General features: G+C 40.1%; 1 protein-coding gene across 1 annotated transcript in view; it reads left to right on the top strand.

The window, feature by feature from the left end:
* Nucleotides 1-24,289, top strand: part of LOC106914833 (protein TANC1-like) — a 41,126-nt gene that overhangs the window by 6,763 nt on the left and 10,074 nt on the right. The window contains exons 6-18 of the mRNA XM_014981912.2: nucleotides 637-937; nucleotides 1,539-1,820; nucleotides 9,248-9,364; nucleotides 9,516-9,806; nucleotides 10,541-10,644; nucleotides 14,698-14,929; nucleotides 15,687-15,853; nucleotides 17,736-18,044; nucleotides 21,537-21,737; nucleotides 21,997-22,100; nucleotides 22,188-22,296; nucleotides 23,049-23,171; nucleotides 23,270-23,506. Of these exons, the coding sequence (XP_014837398.2) occupies nucleotides 637-937; nucleotides 1,539-1,820; nucleotides 9,248-9,364; nucleotides 9,516-9,806; nucleotides 10,541-10,644; nucleotides 14,698-14,929; nucleotides 15,687-15,853; nucleotides 17,736-18,044; nucleotides 21,537-21,737; nucleotides 21,997-22,100; nucleotides 22,188-22,296; nucleotides 23,049-23,171; nucleotides 23,270-23,506 (2,577 nt within the window). The remainder of the gene's footprint in view (nucleotides 1-636; nucleotides 938-1,538; nucleotides 1,821-9,247; nucleotides 9,365-9,515; nucleotides 9,807-10,540; nucleotides 10,645-14,697; nucleotides 14,930-15,686; nucleotides 15,854-17,735; nucleotides 18,045-21,536; nucleotides 21,738-21,996; nucleotides 22,101-22,187; nucleotides 22,297-23,048; nucleotides 23,172-23,269; nucleotides 23,507-24,289) is intronic.

Here is a 24,289-nt window from a genome sequence, read left to right as displayed (position 1 = left end):
GATAAAAAAAACAAAAAGAAAAAAAAAACTTTTAGGAATAATTTTACTATGCTGTACTTTTTACTTTTACTTCAGTAATTTTACTATGAAGTATTGCTACTCTTAGTTGAGTAAAGTTTGTGGATTCTCTACCCACTGAATGAAAAACAAACAGGTTTAACCAAAAACTCACCAGAAACACACCTGCAGTTCATCAGTTTTATATTGAAAGAAACTGATTTAAAAAAAAAAAAAATCTTTTGCCTGATTTTGTTATTTCTTGTTATCTCTATAAATTATTGTCATCTTGGTCCTTAATATACCAAAATTTCCATTCAGTTTTATATTTCAGTCCATCTAATGATGTAATTTCTAAATATATTTTAAATTTGATGACTTACTCAGTACTTGAGTAGACTTTTTACCAAATACTTTTTTACTCTTACTTGAGTAATTGTTTGGATGGCTACTTTTCACTTTTACTTGAGTAAAAATATGTTCAAGTATCAGAACCAGTAGCCAGTAGAAGAAGCCCCTTTAGTTTCTTTTACTTGAAGTAGTCATTTCCTTCACCTTTCTCTATGTTATCAATTTTCAACTGTCTCATATACAAAATGTTGCTGAAATTGCTTCTCTTCTTTCTTCTGTTTGTTTTAGGGTGACACCTCTGCCCAAGGGGGGAGTCCCAGCTCCACTCTTACCTGCAGCACCACTTCGCCTTGTACAGAGAGCCCCACATCCACCCTGAGCACCAGTGCTGGAGGCCAGTCCCTTCCCCAGCCTTTACCCTTATCCTCTCCTCACCGTGGCTCCAGCAGCAGCCCCTGTGGGACGCTCTGCAGCCCTGCACACAGCCCTACCCCCTGTCCTACTTCTGGACTCATCTCTGTGAGCAGTCCTGGGCCTCCAACTCAGAGCCCCACCTCAACCTTGGAGAGCAAGGATAGTGGAATTATAGGTGAATATAATACAATGGCTTTAAATTGTATTTTTTCCACATTCAGATGTTTTTAATTTTCTTCAGCAGCTGCAGGAGTGTCAGTAAACGAGAAAACACAGTCAGCTGTAAAAAAACCCCAAAAAAACAAACATACATGATCTATTTTTATTGATCTATTTAATGCATGGTGGAGCTATTTACATTTAAAGAAAAAAAAATCTTTAAAGTTGTTTGAACATAAATATGTTTTAAATCTTCAAACATACACCCTAACCTCACATGTGGTGTTTTTGAGCCGCTTGTGCCACCTCGGCCTTAAGGCTTCAGCTCCCTGCTGTCAAAACTGGGACACTGCTGTCTTTGTTGCGTATGGGTCTGATTCTCTCAAAATAGGACACTTTTTTTCTCCTTAAATAGAGTTTGTATTTATAGTTGATTACAAAAGACACATCAAGTGCAACGAAGCCCCGCTGATCAAAGAGGTCATGTCTCCTGTTTTTCTCTGTTGATTAGGTAAAATGCGTGTTGTATTTTACATGTTTGAAAAAAAAAAGAAGTTTACAACCGTACTCAAGCTGTTCTCAGAATGTCTCAACCAGATTTTCCTTCCCCATTTCAGCAACCATCACAAGCTCCTCTGAGAATGAGGAGCGCAGCACTTCCAGCGACGTTCTGACAAAGGAGGAGGCCCCGGGGGGCAGCGGCGGTGTCATGGGCCGCGTGGGCGACGACCGCCATCCCGGTCAAACCAGAGACAATCTGACAGCTCCACAACCTGACGCCTTACCCAGGAGTGAGATCATGGAGCCCAGGACTCCGCCAGCACCTAAAAGACCCCTCCCGCAGCACCACATTCAGGGCCTCTCCTCGCTCGCGATGCCCCGTCCAAATTCAGTGGCAGGTACAGCTTGACAGAGACGTGCTGTGTGCTTGAGGAGTTTTGAAAATGGCACATGTAGCTAGAACTCTGCAGTCAGATCCACCTTTATGCACAATCCAAAGCGCATAAACTTCCATGAATTTCTCTGAATCACTTTGGAAGTTTCTAATCAAGCAGCCGAGACTCCAGGAAATCTGAGAATAGTCCTGATCTTAACGCTTCTTTATGCCACGTTGCGCCCGTTTTCGCACCTTCATAAACTTTAAACAAATGAGACACAATTAATGAGAAAGAGTTGCCTAAGCTCCCATTATGCTGCACATGAAGTCGGCTAATGAGCGCATAAACGTAACAGCTGTGACCTGGGTGATTAATTAATGGAGGAATTAATCTGGTGTGAATGGCAAATTGATTGAATTGATTGTTGATTCGCCACTTTCTAAATACAGTAGAGGCGTAATCTGCGAGATCTCTGCGATGCAGAGCACCTCGAACTGGTGCTCTACTTACCACCGAGGCCGGGTACGCTCAGTGAGCAGCACCAGTTAAAAGTCCTGGGAGGCCTCCAGTTGTCATAAAAGTAACGCCGCCCCTCCCCTTCTCTCCTCAGTCACAATCTTTTGCTGGTGCGCTCGGCTCTTTTTCTTCCCTTAGATGTCAGTTCATTTGTGGTGGAAGCAAAAAGGAGAGATTCCCTACGGAGCGGATTCACAGTAATGCCTGCCAGTTTTTTGTTGTTTTTTTTGTTTTTCTGTCAGCTGGTGCTTTCATTTAGACACTCTTGATGAATTTCGGAATAAAGATTTACCAAGCCGCACGTCGAGTGGCTGCAACGATCCCCTTTCGAATTCATTAGGAATTCAAATGCACGAAGCGAAATGCGCATTATGATTAACGATGCAAGATCACATGCGATTCTAACTTCTTACTGGATGAAAAATGTTGCTGTAGCAGAACTGTAATTGTGTGAAGCAGTTTAAATACACAAAATGCTGCCTCAAACACACATTAAAACTAGTGCATGTTTCAGAGACCATGCTGAGGTCTAATTTTACTGTAGGTTGAAAGGCTAGAAAGCCATGTGTTGTGGTCATTGTGTTCATAATTTGAAATTATAGTTCCAGCCTGGTGGGCCTGACATTAGATAGAGCTCATCACCCCAAAGACTTTTTTTTAATGAATGTGTATTTTACATTGTTTAAAATGCAAAACATTACATAAACATTAAACGTATAGGCCCAAGTCAAATGAATTGTAATAATATTTTGGGATTTTTTTTAGTTAAAACAATACATAAGTATTTGAAAACAAATAATTTATAGCCATTTTGGGGGGAACAACATGTAGCTATTGCTCAGGGGAAGCATTGAACCTGTCATGTATCAACTGATGCATTGAAATTTGCATTAGCAGGACAATTTCTTCTGTTGTGGATAAGGCACCAAAACTGGCTCAAGCTCAGGTGCCACATTCTTGTAAATCTCGTCTTGGTTGCAGTAACATTTCCACAGATATGTTCTTGATTTAAATCAACATGCATGTTTTATCACACTTTATAGATAGCGGTGAACTTTATGGGAGATGTTGGCAGAGAGAGAGCATGAGGCAAAGTCAGGGCCTGGAGGTGTGCGAGAGGTTCTTGCATATTTTGAATGTATCTGAATTCGATTCAGAATCTGGAATTTGATTTGGATTCTCTAAAACTGGCACATCAATTTGGCCCATTTGTCTTGCAAATTTCCATAAAGTGACAGTTGCTGTTGTGTAAATGAGATAAACTGAATGGGTTACTGTGTTATTTTTCTGCAAAACAAGTGTGTAATATTATTCCTCAGCCTCCCTCAGTTTTTGTTTGGTTTGTTCTGAATGAGAGGCCCCTGGTAATGTATTTGCTCCTTTGCAGCTAGCACTGCGGTGGGAGCAGGCATTTTTACAAGGTACACATTGTTACTGTTGAAGTGAAACAACTTATTTGGCTGACACATTTCATTTCAGTTAAGTTTATTCGCCAGCTTTACAAACTGAGCAGTTTATGGGGGTTTGACTTAATGAACGCTTATATTTCAAAACTGCTGCTTCTATTGAATGGATGGAGATGGAAGATTAACAAAAACAGCCCACTGGTATCCCAGAGCCTGTAGTAAATCTTGTTTTAATGTCGCCTTGCCTAAATCCTGTCCGAAAGCTGGTGTCGTAATCTTCTTGTAGTAAGGTCGTGTAATGAAATAATGTAATGAAAATCATTGCTTCTGTTGTCTTTCAACAAATGTAACAGCTATGACAGAAATGAAAAGTGGGAATGACATTTTAATTCGTTAGCCCTAACTGCACTTTTTAATTTTAATTTTTTTTTTTTTTTTTTAGATTTTATTATTTTGTTTGCTTCCAGTCTCTTTGCTGACCTTATTAAGTTGTAGCTGTTCCTAATACTGCCTTGGAAATCAGAACTCAGATCTGTGAATGGCATCTTACCAAACGTCAGTGAGAGAAAGTCAATGGGCTTTTGCTGCTGTTGATCACAGTGATGCTGCTGAATGTTTTCAGCTACCTGGTGCTTTCCGGCACTGTAGGCATTGTAACCATGCAGGAACATGTGTTTTAAACAGATGTTGCTCCGTACTACGGCTGTGACTAATTTGCTGTAGTTAGATACAACCGAGACAAGTGCAGATAAGCTGCAGGTATTGCCACATGTTTTGTGTACAGGCTTTGTGTTGGGGTTTGAAGTTGAGGTTAGTAAGAAACCTCTGACTGTCTAAGCAGGAAATCCGACTTTATAGGGTGGTTTCTGTTGGGTTTTCTTGAACTGACTTAATTGTGGTTTTTGAGCATCTGCTTTTTCGTCTCAAACCCCAGTTGGTGATTGAACATAGCCGGTCGCACTGGGCAGGTTCAGTCGTACGTTTTCGCTGGTAAACGGGAGTTTTCCTTGTCACTGTCACCACATACATGCATGTCCGGTATGAGAGTTAACGACTCGATCCTTTGTACTGTCCACTATCCCCTAATGCTTGTTGAGGAGGAAATTTTGCTGTAAAGTCAGAGATTTAATGAGATTGAAATGCTTTTGATTGTATTGCTTTGATAATATGTTTATTGCAGTTCTAATAATGTTAACTATTCAGTATATTTGTTGTTTTTTAACAGAATTGAATATGTAAACATCAGTGACATTTAGCACTAGATATTCAAGTAACTATTCTTATTTTGCACAATATTTTAAAATTTTGGAGTTCTGCTCCTTGAATGACAGCTGTGTACCAAGCAATATTTAGGAATTTAATTAGTCAGGCTATCTGCTCCAACATGCTGTCTGCACTGAGCTGGCTAGGGGTGCACCGGTTGCGGTTTTTTGGTTGATCACCAATTACCAATCCTTAAAAAACCTGATTTTGTCTGATACCATGATTTTTTTGTCTGAAACGTCACTAAATATAGCAAGGAAGTTGCTGAGTTGGCAACAGTGGGGTGACTATTGTTAACTGCAAACATGAAGACATGACCTGGTGGACTGGTCTACTTTTTATTTTTTATTTTTTTCAGTTTATTCACTCAATTTAATAAATTCCATGATGAGCTTACAACATACTGTTTTACCAGATAATACAGATCTGGATCGGCTTTACATGCAACTATCGGTCGATCATTGATCTCTCAAAATTAAGGAAACCGGCACTAATAAACCGGCTAGCTGATAAATTAGTGACAGCACTTTCAAAATGGCATTACCTTAATAACAGTACTGGATCTTCTTTATTTTTCACACCATGTCTGTCTTTTGCATCTTATTAGAAGGACTGCAAATGTGGGCATGCTAATGACAGAAAAACATGTGCGATTTTGAAACCATAACTTGTCAGAAATTTCTGAATTTCTGAATATAATCTTTGTGACAAAAAACAGTTTTAAAGTAAACCCCATTTCCTGAATTCCTCTGAAGTAGAAACACTTAGCCCGAGTGATTGTTCCACCTGCGACATGTCTCTAGACGATGTTAACCTCTCAGAGACGCCGGGGGCTTGTCCGGGGCTGAACAGTTAACCTTTAAAGTGTTGAAGGATCAACAAGTGTTCTGGGGCAATCAGCTAAACAGTCATCGGCAGCAAGGATGAAGGTGGGCAGTGAGTGTGGGATAGGTTGGACAGCGAACGGGTGGAAGGATGAGTTGTTCTGGTGTCTCTGTGTCAAACTGGCTGAAAACATGTTTTTACTCATTCACTGTATCGTTGGTTCTCTCAGACATTTGGCCTGGCTGTCTTTAGCCAGTAATCTCTCTCTCTCTCTCTCTCTCTCTCTCTCTCTCTCTCTCTCTCTCTCTCTCTCTCTCTCTCTCTCTCTCTCTCTCTCTTTCATCCCACTCCACACCTCCTTCAGACTGTGCTCCGTCCTCTCACTGTGGATGTTCTTTCAAGCTGCAATTCTCCACTCTTGTTTGTAATTTCATGCATGTGCCATGTCCTAAAAGACTTCTCCAGCCTGGTGGAAGAAATGTGCGTGTGTGTTTTTATATTATTTTACTTTTCTGCTGCATATTCCTTGCACCACACCGATTGAGTTGTATTATTACAGTTTCATGATAGTGATTCAAACCGATTTGTTTCGCATAAGGGAGGCCCACGTTGTCCACAGAACAGGTTTTATGCTCTCTTAACAGCCCAGTAAATTATAATATTCACAGGCCTTCAATCACAGTCTCTCACAGTAACACTCTGCTGCTTCTGGAGGATGATGGACACATAGGGCTAGCAGATGTATCAGAAGAACACAGTCTTAGAAGTGTGGGTTGAAGGATGTACAGTAATTTAATACATTTCTGTGTCTCTATCTCGCTGTTTGAAATAAATGAGAAATGAAAAAACTACTTGTATCGCTAAAGAGCAGCCACATAAAGTTTTAAAAATTTTTTTAGGACTATCACTGCACTGTAAGATTATTGAACTATAGGACATAAGTTTGGCACATTTTGTATCGCCTGTTTTTTGATCTTTTATAGTCCAAAAGGATTCTCCTTTTTTATCCATCTCACTCTGAACAGTTTAGAGACAACAGTGTTATCAGATTTATAGATTTTACACCATTTCTCTTCTGCATATATGTATCAGTGCAACCAGCTGCCTTTAGAAGCAATCTAATTACTCTAAGTAGAATCCTCCTGAGTGTAAATCCATGTGTTTGTGAAGGCATCAGATGTTTGTTTATGGAGGACAAACAGCAAAATGAACACAACAGATAAAGCAGAGGTGAAGTTGTAATTTAGGTTTAGGTTATAAAAAATATTCCTGGCCTAGCATTTTGTCAGCAGTTTCTGTGGCAGAAAATTCACACCACACGTCTCCTTTAACATCCTAACCACACTGTGAGGCATGGAGGTGGCTGCATCATACTGTGGGACATGCTTTTTCTCTTTTCTTTTTACAGCAGGGAAAGGGAAGCTGGTTGCTTAAATGAGTTTATTGGGACAGAGTGGTGCAATCCTAGAAGAAAACTATGTGAGCTAAAAAATAAATTGTGAACTTGTTCACTGAGCTTGAGCTATTTTAAAAATAAAAGTTTGGATGTGCTAAGCTGGTAGAGACACACAAACCAAAGCACAATCTGACTGCCATGTACCATTTCCCTTCCCTGTGACATTGTACTTCCTAAAATCTTAATAAACACATTGTGAAACACAAAGTTAATACACCAATTCACACAAAAAAACTTAAATAATTAGAAACTTTAGAAGCTAAAAACTTAAAGATGAGCAAAATAATAAACTAAAACAACTTCATCCCAGTAAGCAGAAACAGTTCTACTTGCAGTGGATGTAATCCATTTAGCTGGTTCTCTGCCATGCTTGGATTCATAAACCGCTTGGATTAAACTCAGAGAGGAACTACAAAAAGATTAAACTAGAATAGAGGTTCTTCACTGTTTTTTCCCCCTCCAAGCTTAACAGTCAGAAAAGCAGCTAAACCATAAAATGAACTGATTTTTACAGCATGTAAATGTTTTTCATATGGTGATAATCACACAGTAACAAAAAAGTATTATAGCTTATTATAAAAAGCTATTTCTGTGTCTCTCCAGAGAGAGCATCACTTTCTAGTTCCCTCTCCTCTGTATTCTTGAGAAACTGAATCTAATGAACTTTGAAAATGTCAAAAATGTTCTTACCTTGGATGTATTCGTACCTGCTTGTAGGGTAAGGGTCCTCAGTTGCTCAGCAACCTCAGAGCTATTTTTTATTTTTTTGGTAACTTGTGAACCGTACAGTGGGAATTATCAGGTGGCTTTAGGTTAAACCTCCCGGGACCAGCAGCCTTCTCTGCAGGAGAGGTCAACATGTGAAACTCCTCACCTGCAGAGCAAACAATGAACCATGATTAGTTCCTTCAGTTTAAAACTGAAGCAGCATCATGCTTTGGTTAATTTGAACTTTTTTAGTTTTGCTAATAGCTTTTTTGTATCGTATGGTCTTAATGATTTGCATTTGCATTTTAAACATTGTAAGATATTTGCTATGTTTTTTTTTTTCCAACCAAGCTAGGCATTACGAAATAGATTAGACTGTAAATGCTAGAGCCTACTTTATTTGTTCATCCTTGACAACCCTACCTTGATAAATGAATTAATAAAGTAAACTAAAAACTGGACTGAAATCATCCGTAATAAGAGTGGTAAATCCACACTCAGCCCCTTAATGGAAATATTGCTGGAAGATTCACAGTTAGGAGTGATTAGACAGTTAGTGGTTGTACATTACACTTTGGCACACAGAAAGTAATAACAGACACTTTCCAATGTGCATCATCAAGTCTTGTGTCATCAGAGCTTTAATATACAGTCGACTTGTTCTTTCTTCCTTTTTGGTTCAGTTTTGCTGTTGGATGTTTTGAAAAATTCGTAAATTATTATTTATTTTTTGCAAAAGACTAAAAGGTGCACGACACATTTAATTCTTACTTTTTCCTGCAACATGGAGTGAAGACTCAGCTAAAAATCATTATAACTGCAGAAAGTGAGCTATGATAAACTCTGTGGTGTGATCGGGTTTATAGTTGGAATGTGGGTGTTTAGACATCTGCTTTTATTTGTTTTTGAGAACTTCAATGGGATGTTTCTCATTTCCCAAGTTGGTTTCTGGTTGGCCAACACATTCTTACATTACAATCAGATGTATTCCTCCTGACGCCTTTGTCAAAATCCCTTTTGACAAAGGTACAAAAGGCATTTTATACCTTTGTCAGATTCAGGCTACTGAGTGTGAGATATGTTCATTCCTGCTTTCTCCGTCTTGTCTCCTCAAGGTCACTGAGCTTGTATCTTTATCTGTTTATGCCTCACATCTCCATGGATACAGTAATTGACTTGCATATCTGCAGTATGCAGGTGGTTTCTTTTTTAATGCACATTTCCTGCATGTTTCTCACACACTGAATTATTTCCAACCCATTCTCTCTGCACAGCAACAAGCTCCACTCGACTGGAGGATCTGAGTTATCTGGACAACCAAAGGGCTTCGGGGCACCGGGGCTCCGTCCGAAAGCACAACACAACTGGGCGCACAAGTGATGACTCCAAAGGTACTTTCTGGTTTCACTTTGGGGTATTTTTTTCATTCAGTGGGTTGCAGAAGCACCGACAGATCTGTAAATCCCTCTCCCCAATCTCTTAAGAATGCATAAAGTTATCCACTCTCAAACTGTGCAAACTCTGTCCTCTCATTGTGTGCAGGGAGACTGGTGCCATTCAAGCAAACAGACATAATGCTAAAACCGCTGCTGTTCGAAGTCCCAGGGGTCACTGCAGAAACGCCTTTCGTTGGCCGGGACTGGCTATTTGCACGGCTGGAGGAGGTCTTGAGGAAAACGAGCACCTGCGAGGGCCGCGGTGCAGTCATAGTGGGGAACGTCGGATCGGGCAAGACCGCCATCATCTGGCGGCTTGTGACGCTCAGCTGCCACGGAATGCGAACGCCGCAGGGAGCCGCCAGTGACCCCCACAGCCCCAAAGCCTCCCCTAAATGTAAGATTGGTTTAAGATTAGTTTAACCTGAATGCGTTATCCTCCAGTGAAGTCAAATTCTTTTGAGTTATTGGGGGAAAAAAAGTTTTTGACAAGTAGTTAGCAACTGGGTCACACAATCTTTGTTCAAGTTCTCCCCTGAGGTTTGTCTACTGATTGCAGTTTTGTAAGAAGAGGGAGATTGTTGTTTTTTTTTCTCTTCTTCCTCCCTTGAGTGGCACAGAAACTGTTCTTTTGTCTGAACAATGCGAAGACAGCCCTCTCATGCGAGTGGATTGTGCACATAAGTGCACAGTGCACGCTGCGACATGCCAAAAATTTATCTCGAAGAAATGATGACGAAAATGCAGGAAGGGATAAAATTTGAATTTTATTTTCTTGATGTTTTCTTTTTTTCTTATTTACAGACCTGAGTATTGTCATATTTATAGGATAAAAGCGAACTAGCATGGAAAATGCCGGGTTGCATTTATGTTTTAGCACTGTTGCATTATTTAGTGATATCTCTACTGTATAATGTCATTTCATTTTAACTTGACTAAGGATACATCAAGGCAGGAGAGCAGCTCTGTGAGTCGATGATTAAAGCTTCTTTTTTTTCTTGGTTTTGCTGTTTCCAATCTAGCTTCCAGGAGAAGTAAATACTTTTCAGCATAGAGATGTTCTAATTATGCATTTATTTTACTGATTTTCTTCATGGTAGCTGTGCATGTCTTGTTTGTGCTCTGCTGCAGCTGGAGACAAGCAGGGAAAAGCAGCCTCCAACCAGAGCTCTGCTGCAGGAACAAGTGATAATGCAGGACAGAGGAAGGAGGCTGTGAGATGCCTGGCTGCCAAGGTAATGGGAAAATTCATATGCATTTACATTTTCTTTTTGGCTACCAACTGGTTGGTTTAAAAAGAAAAGATGGAAAAAAAAAAAAAATATATATATATATATATTTTATATATATAAAATATATATATTTTATATATATTTTGTATATGTAAATCTGTAATTCTGTACAGATTTACAGATCAGGAGATATATGAACATCTCCTGTTCATATATAATATGAACAGGAGATGATTAAGACCATACAAACGACAAAAGAAACAAATACAAAAGGAATGAGAGAAACAAGGAAAAGGAATCAGAGGTGACAGCTAGAAATTGCAATTGTGTTGTTGATGAAGGAAGAGATAAAAAAAATAAGAGTCACAGATTCTAAAATTGCAATAATAGTGGGAAGACTGATTGGTAATAAATATAAGTAATAAAATAAGATCCATATTCAATTTAAACAGCTGATATAATTATTACCATAATAAAATAAATATAGTAATATATATATATATATATATATATATATATATATATATATATATATATATATATATATATATATATATATATATATATATATATATATATATATATATATATATATATATATATATATATATATATATATATATTTCAAAGCAATGAAGAAATAGAAATAAGGAAGTAAAGTCTCCCTGTGGGTTTTTGTTCTTTAGGTATTAACAAAGGTGCAATATGAAGGATATGGGTGGCTTCTAAACTAAAAGCAGATCTGAAACATTTGAGGGTTTCAACCATTAATCACTTTAAAACTCATTAGAGTACCTTAACATCAATTTTAAAACATTCAGGTAGCCAAAGGAGAGAATTAGAAAAAATTGGATAATGTGAGCTTCCTTTCGGGTCCTTGTCGGCATTAATGGATATAAATGTTGTGGTTGTAGAGGGATGGTGTTGTGTGTTTTTTGTTGTTGTTGTTTTCTTCTGGAAGCCCAGTAAACAGAAGTGCAGTAATTTATTCTGTAAACCTATAAAAGTGTGCATTAAAGTCTCTACCTTGAACTCACAGAGAAATATTCACCTCTTTGTTCTCCGAGGGATAAAAATGCAACGCTGGAAGCATTTTTAATCTGAAGTAAGAAACTTTAATTATAACCTTAATGCCAGGGTTTTTATTTGAAGAGGTTATTTGAGTCCAACAAGCAAATTATATTTCATATTTTTGTTGACATTAAATTTCTTGTATGTTTAAGCAAACTGATTTACCTTTTTCACAGCTTCTTCTAAAGATAGCACTGCTTTGAAATGAGAGATATTTTGCAATCGAACGATCGTGAAACTGTTCCTCCAATGCCTGGAGCTACACGCTTTCAAACTCGATTTCAATGCTGGACCCAAACCAAGTTTCTGTTTCCAAGCTGACCCCTTTTCTCACAGTAGTTCCTCTCTCAGAAATTGAACTGGATAAACACACACACATTCAGGAGAAAGCACAACTGCACACTCACATTATCTCAGAGAACATGTCTATATGGTTACTCATGCTGTTGCTGAGCAGACTGCTGACTCACCTGCAGTTACACCAGATGAAAGGAAGAAATCACATTCACATTATAGGAATGCCCTCAGTGTCTTTTCATTTGTTTGTTCTCAGTAGTCTTGCCAGTTTTTTTTAATATAACAATAAAATAAGCCATTCTAAACAGCACTCCAGGGATCTATGAGTGTATGCAGCATTTCAAAGGGAACTTTCAAGGGATCAGTCATACAAGACATTTAGGTAGTTGGAGGTAGTTTTGTGTTTTGTTATTGTTTTTTTTTTAAGTCATATGTTCAAAGAGTTGCACGGCTGCACATTTGTGACACCAATGTCAGAGTGTTGGTCTCTGTTTCTGGGCACATGTAGAACACGCTGCTGAGTGCATCGCATAGATGACATAGAAGCTTCTAAATTTACTAACTTGGCCTCAATAAGAGTTTCCATGGGAACTAGTCAGACTGCTTGTGATGGTGAGGATGTTTGCTCAAAAGCGAAATCTTTGATGATGATGTGTGTGTATGAACTACCCATATCTCACACTCAGACCTGTAATCAATCAGACCTGGAGTATTTGCTCTTGCTGCAAAAAGAAACACCACAGAGAAACAGCGAACCTTCAAGCAAATAATTGTTTTTTTTTTTTTTTTTTCCGGTCTCATCAGTAGTACTCGTTTTATTCTTTTGGTTTTATTCTTCTTGTTACTTTTCTTTTTCTGTCTGAATGAAACAGCTTGCATATGACTGTTTGTTGGGAGAGGAATTGTGTTAATCTGCTGGATGTACAGTTGCTCTGGTTGAGATTCACACACACACACACACACACACACACACACACACGTGCACACGCACACACGCCCACACACACACACACACACACACACACACACAAAAACTACTTTATGGCTCATTTAGCCACTACTTTCTGCAGACATTTACTTGTGTTATATCTTTGTATTATTACATTAACAATCAATACTTTAAAGTCATGAATTGTAGACTGAGTTGCTTCTCTGCTGTGTATTTTTAAAGGAATGCAAACAGATGCTCTAAATTATCCAGCTGTGTTGTCTCCACTCCTTCAGTTTAAAAGCATTGCAGCTACTGTAAATTATTGCAATGTGGGCAGAAAACTTGAATTCATGCATTAGCTGAATTTAGTTTTGGTATTGGACGATTAATGCCGTAAAAAATACCTTTATAGGAGTAAAATGTACAAAATGAAACACTACAGTACATAATAAGAAATAAATGTAGATATATTTATTTCTGTAGTACATTAATATGTGCTACCATATCGGGAAATCTGACACTTTTTTCTGTTACTTCATTAAATTTACTTTAAATTACAGGAAACCACATCCATTACAAAACATTGATTATTACCATTGGTACTGGCAAAAAGGCCCAATATGAGGGATTCAAAATTCTGTAATAAATAAGCTAATGAGCAAACTGAACTGGAGATGTTGCTGGCTAACAATCTAAATAACTTCCTGTTAAAACTTTTACTTTTCTTTCATTATCAGTGTACTGCTTGTGCTGGTTGGATCTAGCAAAACAAAAGCCTTTTGGGAGTGATCCTCAAGATAGACTATTAGATCATATCATCACCATAGTTAAAAAATTAGGACATTTATTCTCAGTCCCACCAAAATTCCTAATTAAAACCTCCTTGAGGAACTCTTGGGCCTGCCGAAGCTATATTACTATTTTTTATTTGCAAACAGAAGCAGAAAAAACCCCATTTTTGTTATTTATCTCAATACTTTAGCTCAGGGGTCCCCAAACTACGGCCCGCGGGCCGGATCCGGCCCGCCACGTCATTTGGTCCGGTCCCCTGAACAATGCCGGATCTGGCCCACCTCCTCATACCAGAGAGCATTCAGTGTTCTTTTTCATATATTGTATTTTCTGGTTTATATGTGGATTTTTCTTCAACCACCAGGGGGGCTCTTGAGCAGATGTGAAACTAATTTTCCCTCAATGCTCGTATACTCGTCAGTCCCAGTCACCGTTTCACTCACGGTCTTCTTCATTTGCATTCTGGGTAAAAATCTATCTAAAAGCGCGAATGTGTCGTCGCCCCCATTCCCCCACCCCCCCTCGACAGTTTCGAAGACAGAGCAGCCGCCACCCCCCCCCCGACAAGAATTTTCTAAGGTTTCTTTCTCCAAAAACTAAGACCGTCCCCCGACCAGAGAAAGGAACAGCTATGTGGCCCTCGCAGGAAAAAGTTTGGGGACCCCTGCTTTAGCTGAAACTAGGTGGATGAATGAAATATTCAGACATGCAGCGCAGTCTGTATGGTCTTACTTTTACATAATGTTTCTCTCAGTAGCGTCTCCAGCTTCATGTTGCTTATTTTATGGGCAAATCACACATTCCTTCCCCCTCCTCGTCCAACTATTTTTTTCTTTTTTCCACATTTACAGCTTTTTCTGTTTCCACCAGATATTGCCAGCAACATTAGTTAATTATTGCGAAAAAGGTGGTTTCAGATTGCACTTCAGTTTTACACTGTTTCACTCTCTGCTTTCCCCTGCCAGGTGGTAGCCTATCACTTCTGCCAGGCAGACAACACCTACACCTGCCTGGTCCCAGAGTTCGTCCACAGCGTCGCCGCCCTGCTGGCCAGAGCGCCTCAGCTTGCCCCGTACCGGGAACTCTTGGCACAGGAGCCGCACCTGCAAAATCAGCTCAGCTTGCGTTCCTGCGTTCAAGATCCCATTGCTGCCTTCAGGAAGGGCGTCCTCGAGCCTCTGGCCAGCTTGCGCAAAGGTACCGAGGGAAACGATGCGCTGTTGAAATCTAAATAACTCTTTTTGGTTTTTAATAGGCTCGGCTTTCAGGCGTGCTAAGGGTTCATCTCCTGCGCGAAATTGCCTGTTAATGATACTATGATGGCTCATAGATTATTTTCCCTAGTTAAGGTCAGCGGCTGGAAACATTAAAGCGTTCAAACGGATGTTTTGTCATTTTAGATGGAGGAGCGATGAGTGTTATATTTGCCCTGGTGAATCATCGGCCTCCCCCGGGATTTCAAGGTCACCAAATACTTTAAAGGGGGGGGGCTTGGATGTTGTGGGCTCATTAGCCACCGGCTCACTTTCTCATGATGCAGTCAGCTAGATGGATGTGTTATTACAGTCGGGGCCCTCCGCAGTCTGAGCAGAGGAGTGTTTTGTCTATTTCATCTCTATTAAAGAGGTCAGAGAAAAAGAGAAAAAAAACCCAGAGAGGCCCTCGTGTGAGTGAATGTGGGTTGTCTGGTCCTCGCAGCCTTGTGGAAATGGCTTGACAGCTTCGATAATGTGAAACATGATGGATACGTCGTGTATCAAGTCAGTTTGCAACAATGGCCTCCAGCCTCTTTCAGCTGAAGACACATCAACCATTTTCTCATTACGTCCTGTGCCGTTAGAGACAGACGCACCGGTCTCATCAGTGTCACACTCATTTACAAGGGTAACAACATCGACGTCAGGTTATTATTGTGCATCAGTCTCTCCATCTCTTCTCTGCCTCCTGTTTTCAGAGCGAAGGCTACCCGAGGAGGACTACATCATACTGGTCGACAGTCTCAACGAAGCCGAGTTTCACAAGCCGGACTACGGGGACACAGTCGCCACCTTTATCACCAAAATCATTTCCAAGTTTCCCCACTGGCTGAAGCTGGTGGTCACGGTCAGGACGGGGCTGGTGGTGAGTTGGCGTGTGGTGGATGGAGGTAGCGGCACACAACGGCTCTGTTCTATTTTATTCCTCTGCGTAACCCTAAAATATCCCCCCCACAACCACTGGAGGCACATGGCTGTGCGCGAACCCTGCCTCTCTAGCTGTATTTTAAGCTCTGTCATAACATACAGTCATGTCCCATAAAAACTTAATAATGCACTCCAAGGTGGCGCCCGTTCTATACGGTTAATATTGCTCACTGTGCACATAAGCTAAAAAGATTTTTTTGCCTCCTCCTCTGCTTCCCTCATACCCCACCCACTCAGTCCCACTCTGTGGTCAGAATAAACTCGGAACAAGTGAAAATAGCTTTCTTGTTTTTACCGAGGCCTCCTGTCAAAAGTTTTATATTTAGCATATTTGATAGTATTTCCTGTACAGGTGATTCTCCAGCTGGCTGTTTCTGCGATAAAATAAGACGCTTGATAATGTTCGACAGAAAGAGTCACGCTCACATGAGCATTCAACGCTACTGTGTCTACGTTGCCTCTTCGTGCTTAAGCAAATCCATTCTGTACCTGTCAGCTAAATAAATACCAAAAGGTAATTGAAAAAAACATTTCTCCACATTACTCACACTGTCTGCGGTGCAGTTGTTTCTGCGCTTCCCTCAAGCGATAGTCTGTGCTGATTATCTCGAAATGACAAATAATCGTCTTACTGTGCACTGCATTTCTCACCTCCCTGGAAAAAAAAAACAAAAAAAAATGTTTTATTCCACCTCTGTCTTGTATAGAAAAGGCAGGCTTAGACGAAAATCAACTGATTGAATGTTTTTTTTTTTCTTTTGTATTTCCCGCACAGAATGTACAAGTTACTGTGCATAATTTGCAGATTTCACTGTGAATGCTAACTTAGGGGGTAAAAAAATATTTCAAATCTGTTGAGTGAAATCTTGTTAAATGATGTAGTAGGCCCTTGCATGTGTGAAATCTTTCTGAGTTAAATGAGCATTGTACAGATTGTCTCAAAATTGTGTCAAATCTATTGCAATTTCATCTTTTTGTAAAGTCTTACTGCTGCGCTGCTTGAACTGCTGGATAGTAGCATGTTGTGCTCTTCCCACCACGCTGCTCAGCGGTGGCGTTCAGAGTTTGGCACCGCTGCTCTCTCTGTAGTCTGATGTATTTTCTCAATCTGGTTGCTAATCTCACCAAACAGTAGGCACATCTGTCCTATACCGAAGCCAAGCCTCCAAAAGCTTGCATGGATTACACACTGAATTGTTGGTAATGCTAGCGGGAGTCTGCTGGGAGCACGGAGCTTGACAACTCGCCAGACGATTACATAATTAAATTAGAGTTTGGAGGAATACAAAACATGTTAGAGTCCTTTTCCTTGAGGTGTGTCCGAAGACGGAGAGAAAAAAAAAAGATGGCAAAATTGAAAAGCAGGACTGTTATTCTACTCTTGCGTTTTCATCCTCAATATACGAGAAGTTTCATTAAAAACACAGAGGGTAGCGACAGAGTTAAGTAAAGCACAGTTTGCAACCAGGGATGCACTGTGTGTTCCTGAAACTAAATGTCAGTTTTCTTTAATTGAAGCACTTATTGACTGAGAAACAATTTTTTTTTGTTCATCATAGCCTGTTTTAGCCAACACTGAGCAGCTGGAGATGGCAAGAGAGAAGCTGAAATGTGAATCTGAGAGATGCCTGTGAGCAATGGCGGAGCTTGAGTCATTGTCACACTATTTACTGTACTCCTTCCCATGAGTCAGAGACAACAGCATTTGAATAATGGCTCCAGATTTTTGGTGCCTTTATGTTTAGCTTATGTGCCAAAGAGATGCTTCTCTAATCGTACATGTACTGAACCCGTAGTTAAACGGTCTTCCTCCTGTGCAGGAAATCACCACGCTCCTTCCCTTTGCTGGCATTTCGCTGGACATCCTGCCAGACAGCAGCGATCTGGGAGCTGACCTGAGCGACTACATCCATCACCGGGTCAGCGGCAGCAGCCAGATTGCCACTAATGTTACCACGCCGACAGGCTCAGCTCCTGATCCTCTGCTCCTCAGCAAGTTCAGCAGCAACCTCTCGACCCGGAGCCACGGCTCCATCCTCTATCTCCAGCTGACTCTGGATCTCTTCCACAAAGGTCAACTGGCTCTGAAAGGAGGAAACTACCTGGTTGTGCCCGTCTCCCTGTCAGAGGTCAGACATTTGTGTTTGTCTTCGGATGCTGCATTACAAAAGATTCAAAGGTGCCTCTCAACTTCTTGCTGTTTTGTCACATTAAAATCAGAAACCTTGATTTATTCCACTATTTTATAAATAAGCTATGCAGCTTGTGGCTACAACGTAGCTCACCACCATCAGCGTGTGAATGTTTGTATGAAAGACTGAATGTAGCGTAAAGCGATTTTTAGTCCTCTGACTTGATAAAGTGCTATAGAAATGTAAGGCGTTTACAATTTACCCAATAAATAAAGTTTACCTTCATGCATCAATCACTAATTGAAATGAGTGGTACAGCACAGCTGCGAACCTACAAAGACAATCCTGTTTATGTAAATTGACAGGCCAGAAAATGACACACAGAAACCAAGGAGAGCATTATAACTTAGGAGCTGCAGAGATCCACGGCTCAGGTGGAAAATCTGTTGGCATTTCAATTATTATACTATAGGATTTCAATCTGGTTCACCTGCCTGGCCTACGGTGGACTGGTTTAGATCAGGGCACATTCATGTGTTGGCCAAGTCAAAGCCCAGACCTAAATACAGTTGTGAATCTGTGTTTGAGCTATTCTGAATGAGCGAAAACTCTCTAGACGCTCAAAGCTGCTGTAGGTTTACCCCAAAAAACTAATTGTAGCAAAGTGTGTCTTTGCGAGGAGGATGAAAACAAACACACACCACACTTTCCAGATTTTTATTTGTGCTGTTCTATTGTGTTGGTGCATCCCACAAAAATCCCAATAATACATCTTGTGTTATGTGTTACTGTTGCAGGACACGCTGTGTTAGATCACAACTCAGAGGTGGACGGACATTTATTTTATTAAGTTCTTGTTTTATTTCGTGCGTAATCTTTAACATTCGCTCCCACCAAAGAAAGAGAGGCGCTCTCTTCTGTAGGTGTATTTTTGGAAGCTGCCCTTCTGTCTTTTATCGGCTAAAGTTGAATGTCTTAACACTCATCTGTCACCCTGGTGAGCCGCCTGTCAGAAAATGCCCTGAAGCTGAAGTAATTAGTGTCCACGCACCAATCACGCAGGCAGGCGGCTATTGTTCTGGTCTTTTCTTTTATGAAAACAGAGAAGAAGCTTACCCCCACGCTGTTCAGATTATTAAAGATAACATGACAGGATCAAAAACTTTACGTAGAATGCCAGAATTAGGAAACTGCAACAAAGGTAGAAGCATTGCGACGTGACATAATCAAAAGTGTTAAGAAATTAGGATGTCAGAGGAGCATGGCTTGTTGTCTTCACACAAATTGGAATGCATAATGATTTAGCGATTTTGTCATGAATGTGGAGAATAATAGTGGGTTAAATATGTGTTGGTTTCTCTCTTGAACTCCTAGAATAGAAAAGGTTGGAGATTTTGGTCTAAAACGGCTATAATTGGACCAAATTAGGGCTAAATTAAAAGCTTTCTGGACATCTACATTGTATAGATGTTTGCATTCTTCTCAGGTTCAAAAGAATAATTACATGCTGTCAGTGGCTCCTGAATTTATAACCCTTCAAGCACTTTTAGCATCCTGCTGAATGAATACGCCGCACAGAGATATTGGCAGCACAATGCTACTGTAATCTCTCTATTGCTAGTTAATGTTTGCCTTTAAAAGAAAAGAAAACTAAATCTTCTTTCATCTGCAAGTAAAATACACAAGAGGGAGGGGCAGTCAGTATGGTCACCTTTTCTACACTTACTATAGAAAAATAGATTTAGCACCAAATTTTGGATGATTTTGTAAATTATGATAATTTAATGCAAAGTTTGCATTTTTAATGGACTTTTAATGCAACTTTTAGAGCAACTTTGCATTAAAAGTGTCATTATTTACCGAATGACACTTCATGACAACAGTTATAGACATTCATAAAGACTTCTTTATGTTCATGACAGGTGTTATGTCATATTTTTGACAGTGTCATGTCAATCTTATGCACACCCCTTCAAATAAAGTGTTACCATTTTTTCCACGCTGTTTTAAAACTTGCAATGCATCCAAAATTAAATCAAGTAAAAACAGATTTTAAGGTTGTCTCTTTACCTGTTAATGTGTGGAATTTTGTAAGAATCTGGTTAAGTGTGGCTCTGGGATCTGTTGGGGACCCTGGACCACATTTCAAAAACAGAATAAATTTTATTCATCCGCCGAGGTGGTTAATGCAGTTTAAAAAAACAAAATACTTTTTTTTTTCTTTTTTTATAGTTTGGTTCAACACAGATTTTAGTAAAGGAAATCAGAACACTTGGTTTGGTTTCAAGAAAATATAACTTATTTAGTTGAAAACAGACAATTTTACAGTAAAACGGTCTTTGTTGTTTTCAAAAGTAAAACAAACTAAAAAAGGTTTTGTGACTTGCAACTTGACAGTTTTGACCCCGGAGGCAAAAAAAGAGCTAATTCAGCCATCTGAATCAGCTATTGTTGCAAAATTGAAGCGGGCCTCGTCACTGGGAGATAGAGGCCTGATTAGTTATTGGTGGTTGGACTTCTGGTTGTTTCTGCTAAGAAACGCTGGAGCTCAGTCTTACCTCTTTGACCTAGAACCCTCTTCCTGGATTATTCACTCTCCTCAGGCTGTATAACGAGGAATTCTTCAGTTTCAGAATAGTAGAGACCACAGTAGATTTCAGAACATTCAATGTTACCAATATTTTATTAGTAGCCTTTCCCAGATTTATGGCTTCACGCAGTTCAGCGATGAATATCTACAGACATTTCATTTGACTTCAGAGCCCTTCAGAACTGCAAAACCTCATATTGACCAGACTAGATTGTTCCATTAAGTATTTTGTCCAATCAACTGAATCCAGTTGCAACTCGAGAGTCAGCTTCAAAGCAAAAGCTGAATCTTTAAGGTTAAATTTTGGTTTAAATTTGGCATTTGTCTCATAAAACATGAAGAAACTATTAGCAAATGGATTTTAGAATCAGCTTGTAACAAAGTGTGGGAAAAAAATAATCATTGTTAATCTTTATTGAATCCATTATTATACGTTTTTGACTAGCCGTGTGATACAAAAACAAAGCATTTCTTTCTGTGCTACTTTACGCCACATATATATTTACATATTGTACATAAACTTTTGACTTTGACATCAGAAGTCTAACGATCCAACAGTCCGGATAGCTGAAATACGAACCAGCTGAGATCATGGGGGGGAAAATGGATTCCAACATGCTGACGAGCTTCTGTTGTTTCCCTTCCGCAGCAGATGCTTTCCTCGGTCCAGATGATCTAATTAGTGTTTACAATGAACCCATATGAGACAAACATCTGACATGTAAGAGTTTTCTAACCAAATGCAGCACTGTGCACAAAAAAAAAGCGTATACGTTTCCACAAGCAGACCTTTTTTCATGCATCAACGTGACATCAATCAGAGTTAATGTACGGCAATATTTGTAAAAACGTCACGTTTCAAATGTAAAGCCTCAACGACGACTGGCTCTGTCTGCTAGGTGTACCTGCTGATGTGTCGTGTGAGCTTTCCGGATAAAGACGTCTTTGAGCGGGTCCTTCCGGTGCTAAATGTGGCGCTGGCGTCTCTGCACCCACTGACTGATGAACAAATGTTCAGGGCACTGAACGCAGGCAGTGTGAAGGGGGAGCTGGAGTGGAACGACTTCCAGCAGAGATTAGACAGTCTGGCTGGATTCATGGTAAGACCCCTGATGTTACTTCATGGAAGAATCTATAATGATTCAGCCTTTGTTTGTATTGAATCTGGCATTTACTGACTTAACTCGATGGTTCTAATAATATGGCGGGGTTTTATTTACTGTGAGGGTTTGATCATAGAAACCTTTGCTAGACTGACGTAGATCAATCTAATTTTGAGTCAGGGTCCATTTAGTTACAAACGTGCCTCTCAAACAACCCAAAGTGTAATTTGACTCAATTATCGACATGTGATTGTAGGTCAGACGCAGGGATGGCACTCGGATGCTGTGCCATCCCTCCTTCAGAGAGTGGCTGGTCTGGAGAGCGGATGGAGAAAGCACAGATTTTCTTTGTGACCCGAGGTGAGCCTAACTTTCTATTCATGATACATCAGTTTCAGTATCTGAACGCTCAAAGGATCAAACTCTTGCACGTGCGTGTCTCTCCAGGAGTGGCCACGCTCTGCTGGCTTTCATGTTCTCCAGACAGGAGGGAAAGCTGAACCGTCAGCAGACCATGGAACTGGGACACCACATCCTCAAAGCCCACATTTTCAAAGTAACAACACCTCCGAGTGGTCGGTGTTTAACTGTAGGCCTGTTACTGAACACATGAGCATCTTCCTCTGGTCCGTAAAAGTCAGCTTTTTTTTGGTGGGGTGGGGAGGGGTAAGGTTGTATGAACTTATAAGTAGTCAGTGTTTATTTATAGTAGAGGCCAGAGTTATGCCATCACAGACGGAGCTCATGTAATGGCCCTCAAACAACCCAAACTTAAACATTACTACCAGTTTGAGTGCATTTTTAATTTGTTTAAATTATTATTACATTCTACTATCTGGCATTAACTAGGTGGGAACATTTTAATAATTGCCTCATGCAAAAATTGAGATGTGTAATATTTAGTGTAGTCCATTTTCAATAAATATTATTAAAAGGTTAATTCATTTCTGACTCAAGTCATTCAGTGAAACATAGTATTTAATTACAAACAGACTGATGTTTTTAAGGCTTTATTTTTGTTGACTGTGATGATTCCCCTTTATTCTTCATATTCACCTCTACTGTTTAGAAGACACTGACTACTCATAATACCTCCATATAACCTCACTTTTAAAAAAAAAATCCCTTCACATCAACCACACGCATCAACACTAGTCATAAACGTAAACACCCACAGCTGATATTGTTTCTTCAGTGTGAGTGCTTCACGCTGTTCATATTGATTTTCTCCTGAGACACGACTCAGATTGTGCCGTGCAGAACGGAGCAGGTGTTATGTGACTCTGTGTGTTTGTGTTCCTCACACAGGGTCTGAGTAAGAAGACTGGCGTGTCCTCCAGCGTTCTTCAGGCCATGTGGGTAAACTGCAGCACAGACAGTCTGTCAGCTGCACTGGGCTCCCTGAGGAACCTGTACACCCCTAACATCAAGGTGACACACAGCAGCGAGCTTTAACAGAACATCTTTCTGCACGGAGATAATTCAGACAAAGATATATATTTTGTTGCTTTGTGAAAATGATGTCGCAGGTAAGCCGTCTGCTGATGCACGGTGGGGCGAGTGTGACCTGGTGTACGGAGGTGATAGGACACGCCCCCATCCTGGCTGTTCATGCCCACCTGGGTCACGTGGAGATGGTGGCTTTGCTGCTCGAAATGGGCGCGCCTGTAGACGGGACCACTGGCAGCGGCATGACGCCGCTTTGTCTGGCGGCTGCGGCGGGACACGCCGACATCGTCAGCCTGCTCTGCAAGAAAGGAGCAAAGGTCAGTGTCGTTTCTGTAGAGTGTACCACAGATCAGTCTAAATATTCTTGTCCTATAGCAGATTATTTAATATTTCAGCAAAATCTCTCACATGTGGATGCAAGAACCTAACTTGGCAGAGATGCTTCAGTGGCTTGCTTTTTTGAAAAAGAAAAGATGAAAAACAAAAGTTATCTACTGAAAAATTAAAGTTGCCAGCCATTTTTCAAGATGGCTGTCAAGGAAGATTTTTTTTTTTCCACTAAATTTGCCCATTTTTATCACAGATGAATACTTTTGGTGTCAAATGATACATGATGGGACCAAGAGAAATAATGTTTACTGAAAATGTTTATATTTTTCAAGATGGCCAACCTGGTTGTCATAGCAAAATCACCAATTAGATGAATGTATAGCGACATACTTTGAGCCATAGAAATCAAACACATGTTCTTGATCTTGTGAGTTCCTTTCCTTGTGGACATTTTTCAAAATGGCCGCCATGGTGCGATGGAGAATATATGTTCATAGTTATTTCCTGCGGTGAGCACAGCTAAACAAAAACAGTACCATTAAGCCGCTACACAAGAATCTCAGCTCTGCTAATGCTAAACGGCTAAAGCTAACCATAAAGACAACTGTCTCTCAGCCCGTCGCACATCTTCATCTCCTTCCAGTTGACGACTGAAGTGAGACGTACAAAGAGCAAAGTCCTCAGTTTCAGGTTTGATAAAGTTCGTCCATAATAATGGGTAACGTTTTATGGCAATAATTGGTGTAAAAGGTGTCAAAAACGTCGTCCGA

This window comes from Poecilia mexicana, unplaced genomic scaffold (assembly GCF_051168715.1).
Source record: "Poecilia mexicana isolate PSO_F unplaced genomic scaffold, ASM5116871v1 scaffold_3, whole genome shotgun sequence".
NCBI lineage: Eukaryota > Metazoa > Chordata > Actinopteri > Cyprinodontiformes > Poeciliidae > Poecilia > Poecilia mexicana.
The sequence above is the reverse complement of the archived record's forward strand: the minus strand, read 5'-3'. Positions and strand labels throughout refer to the sequence as shown.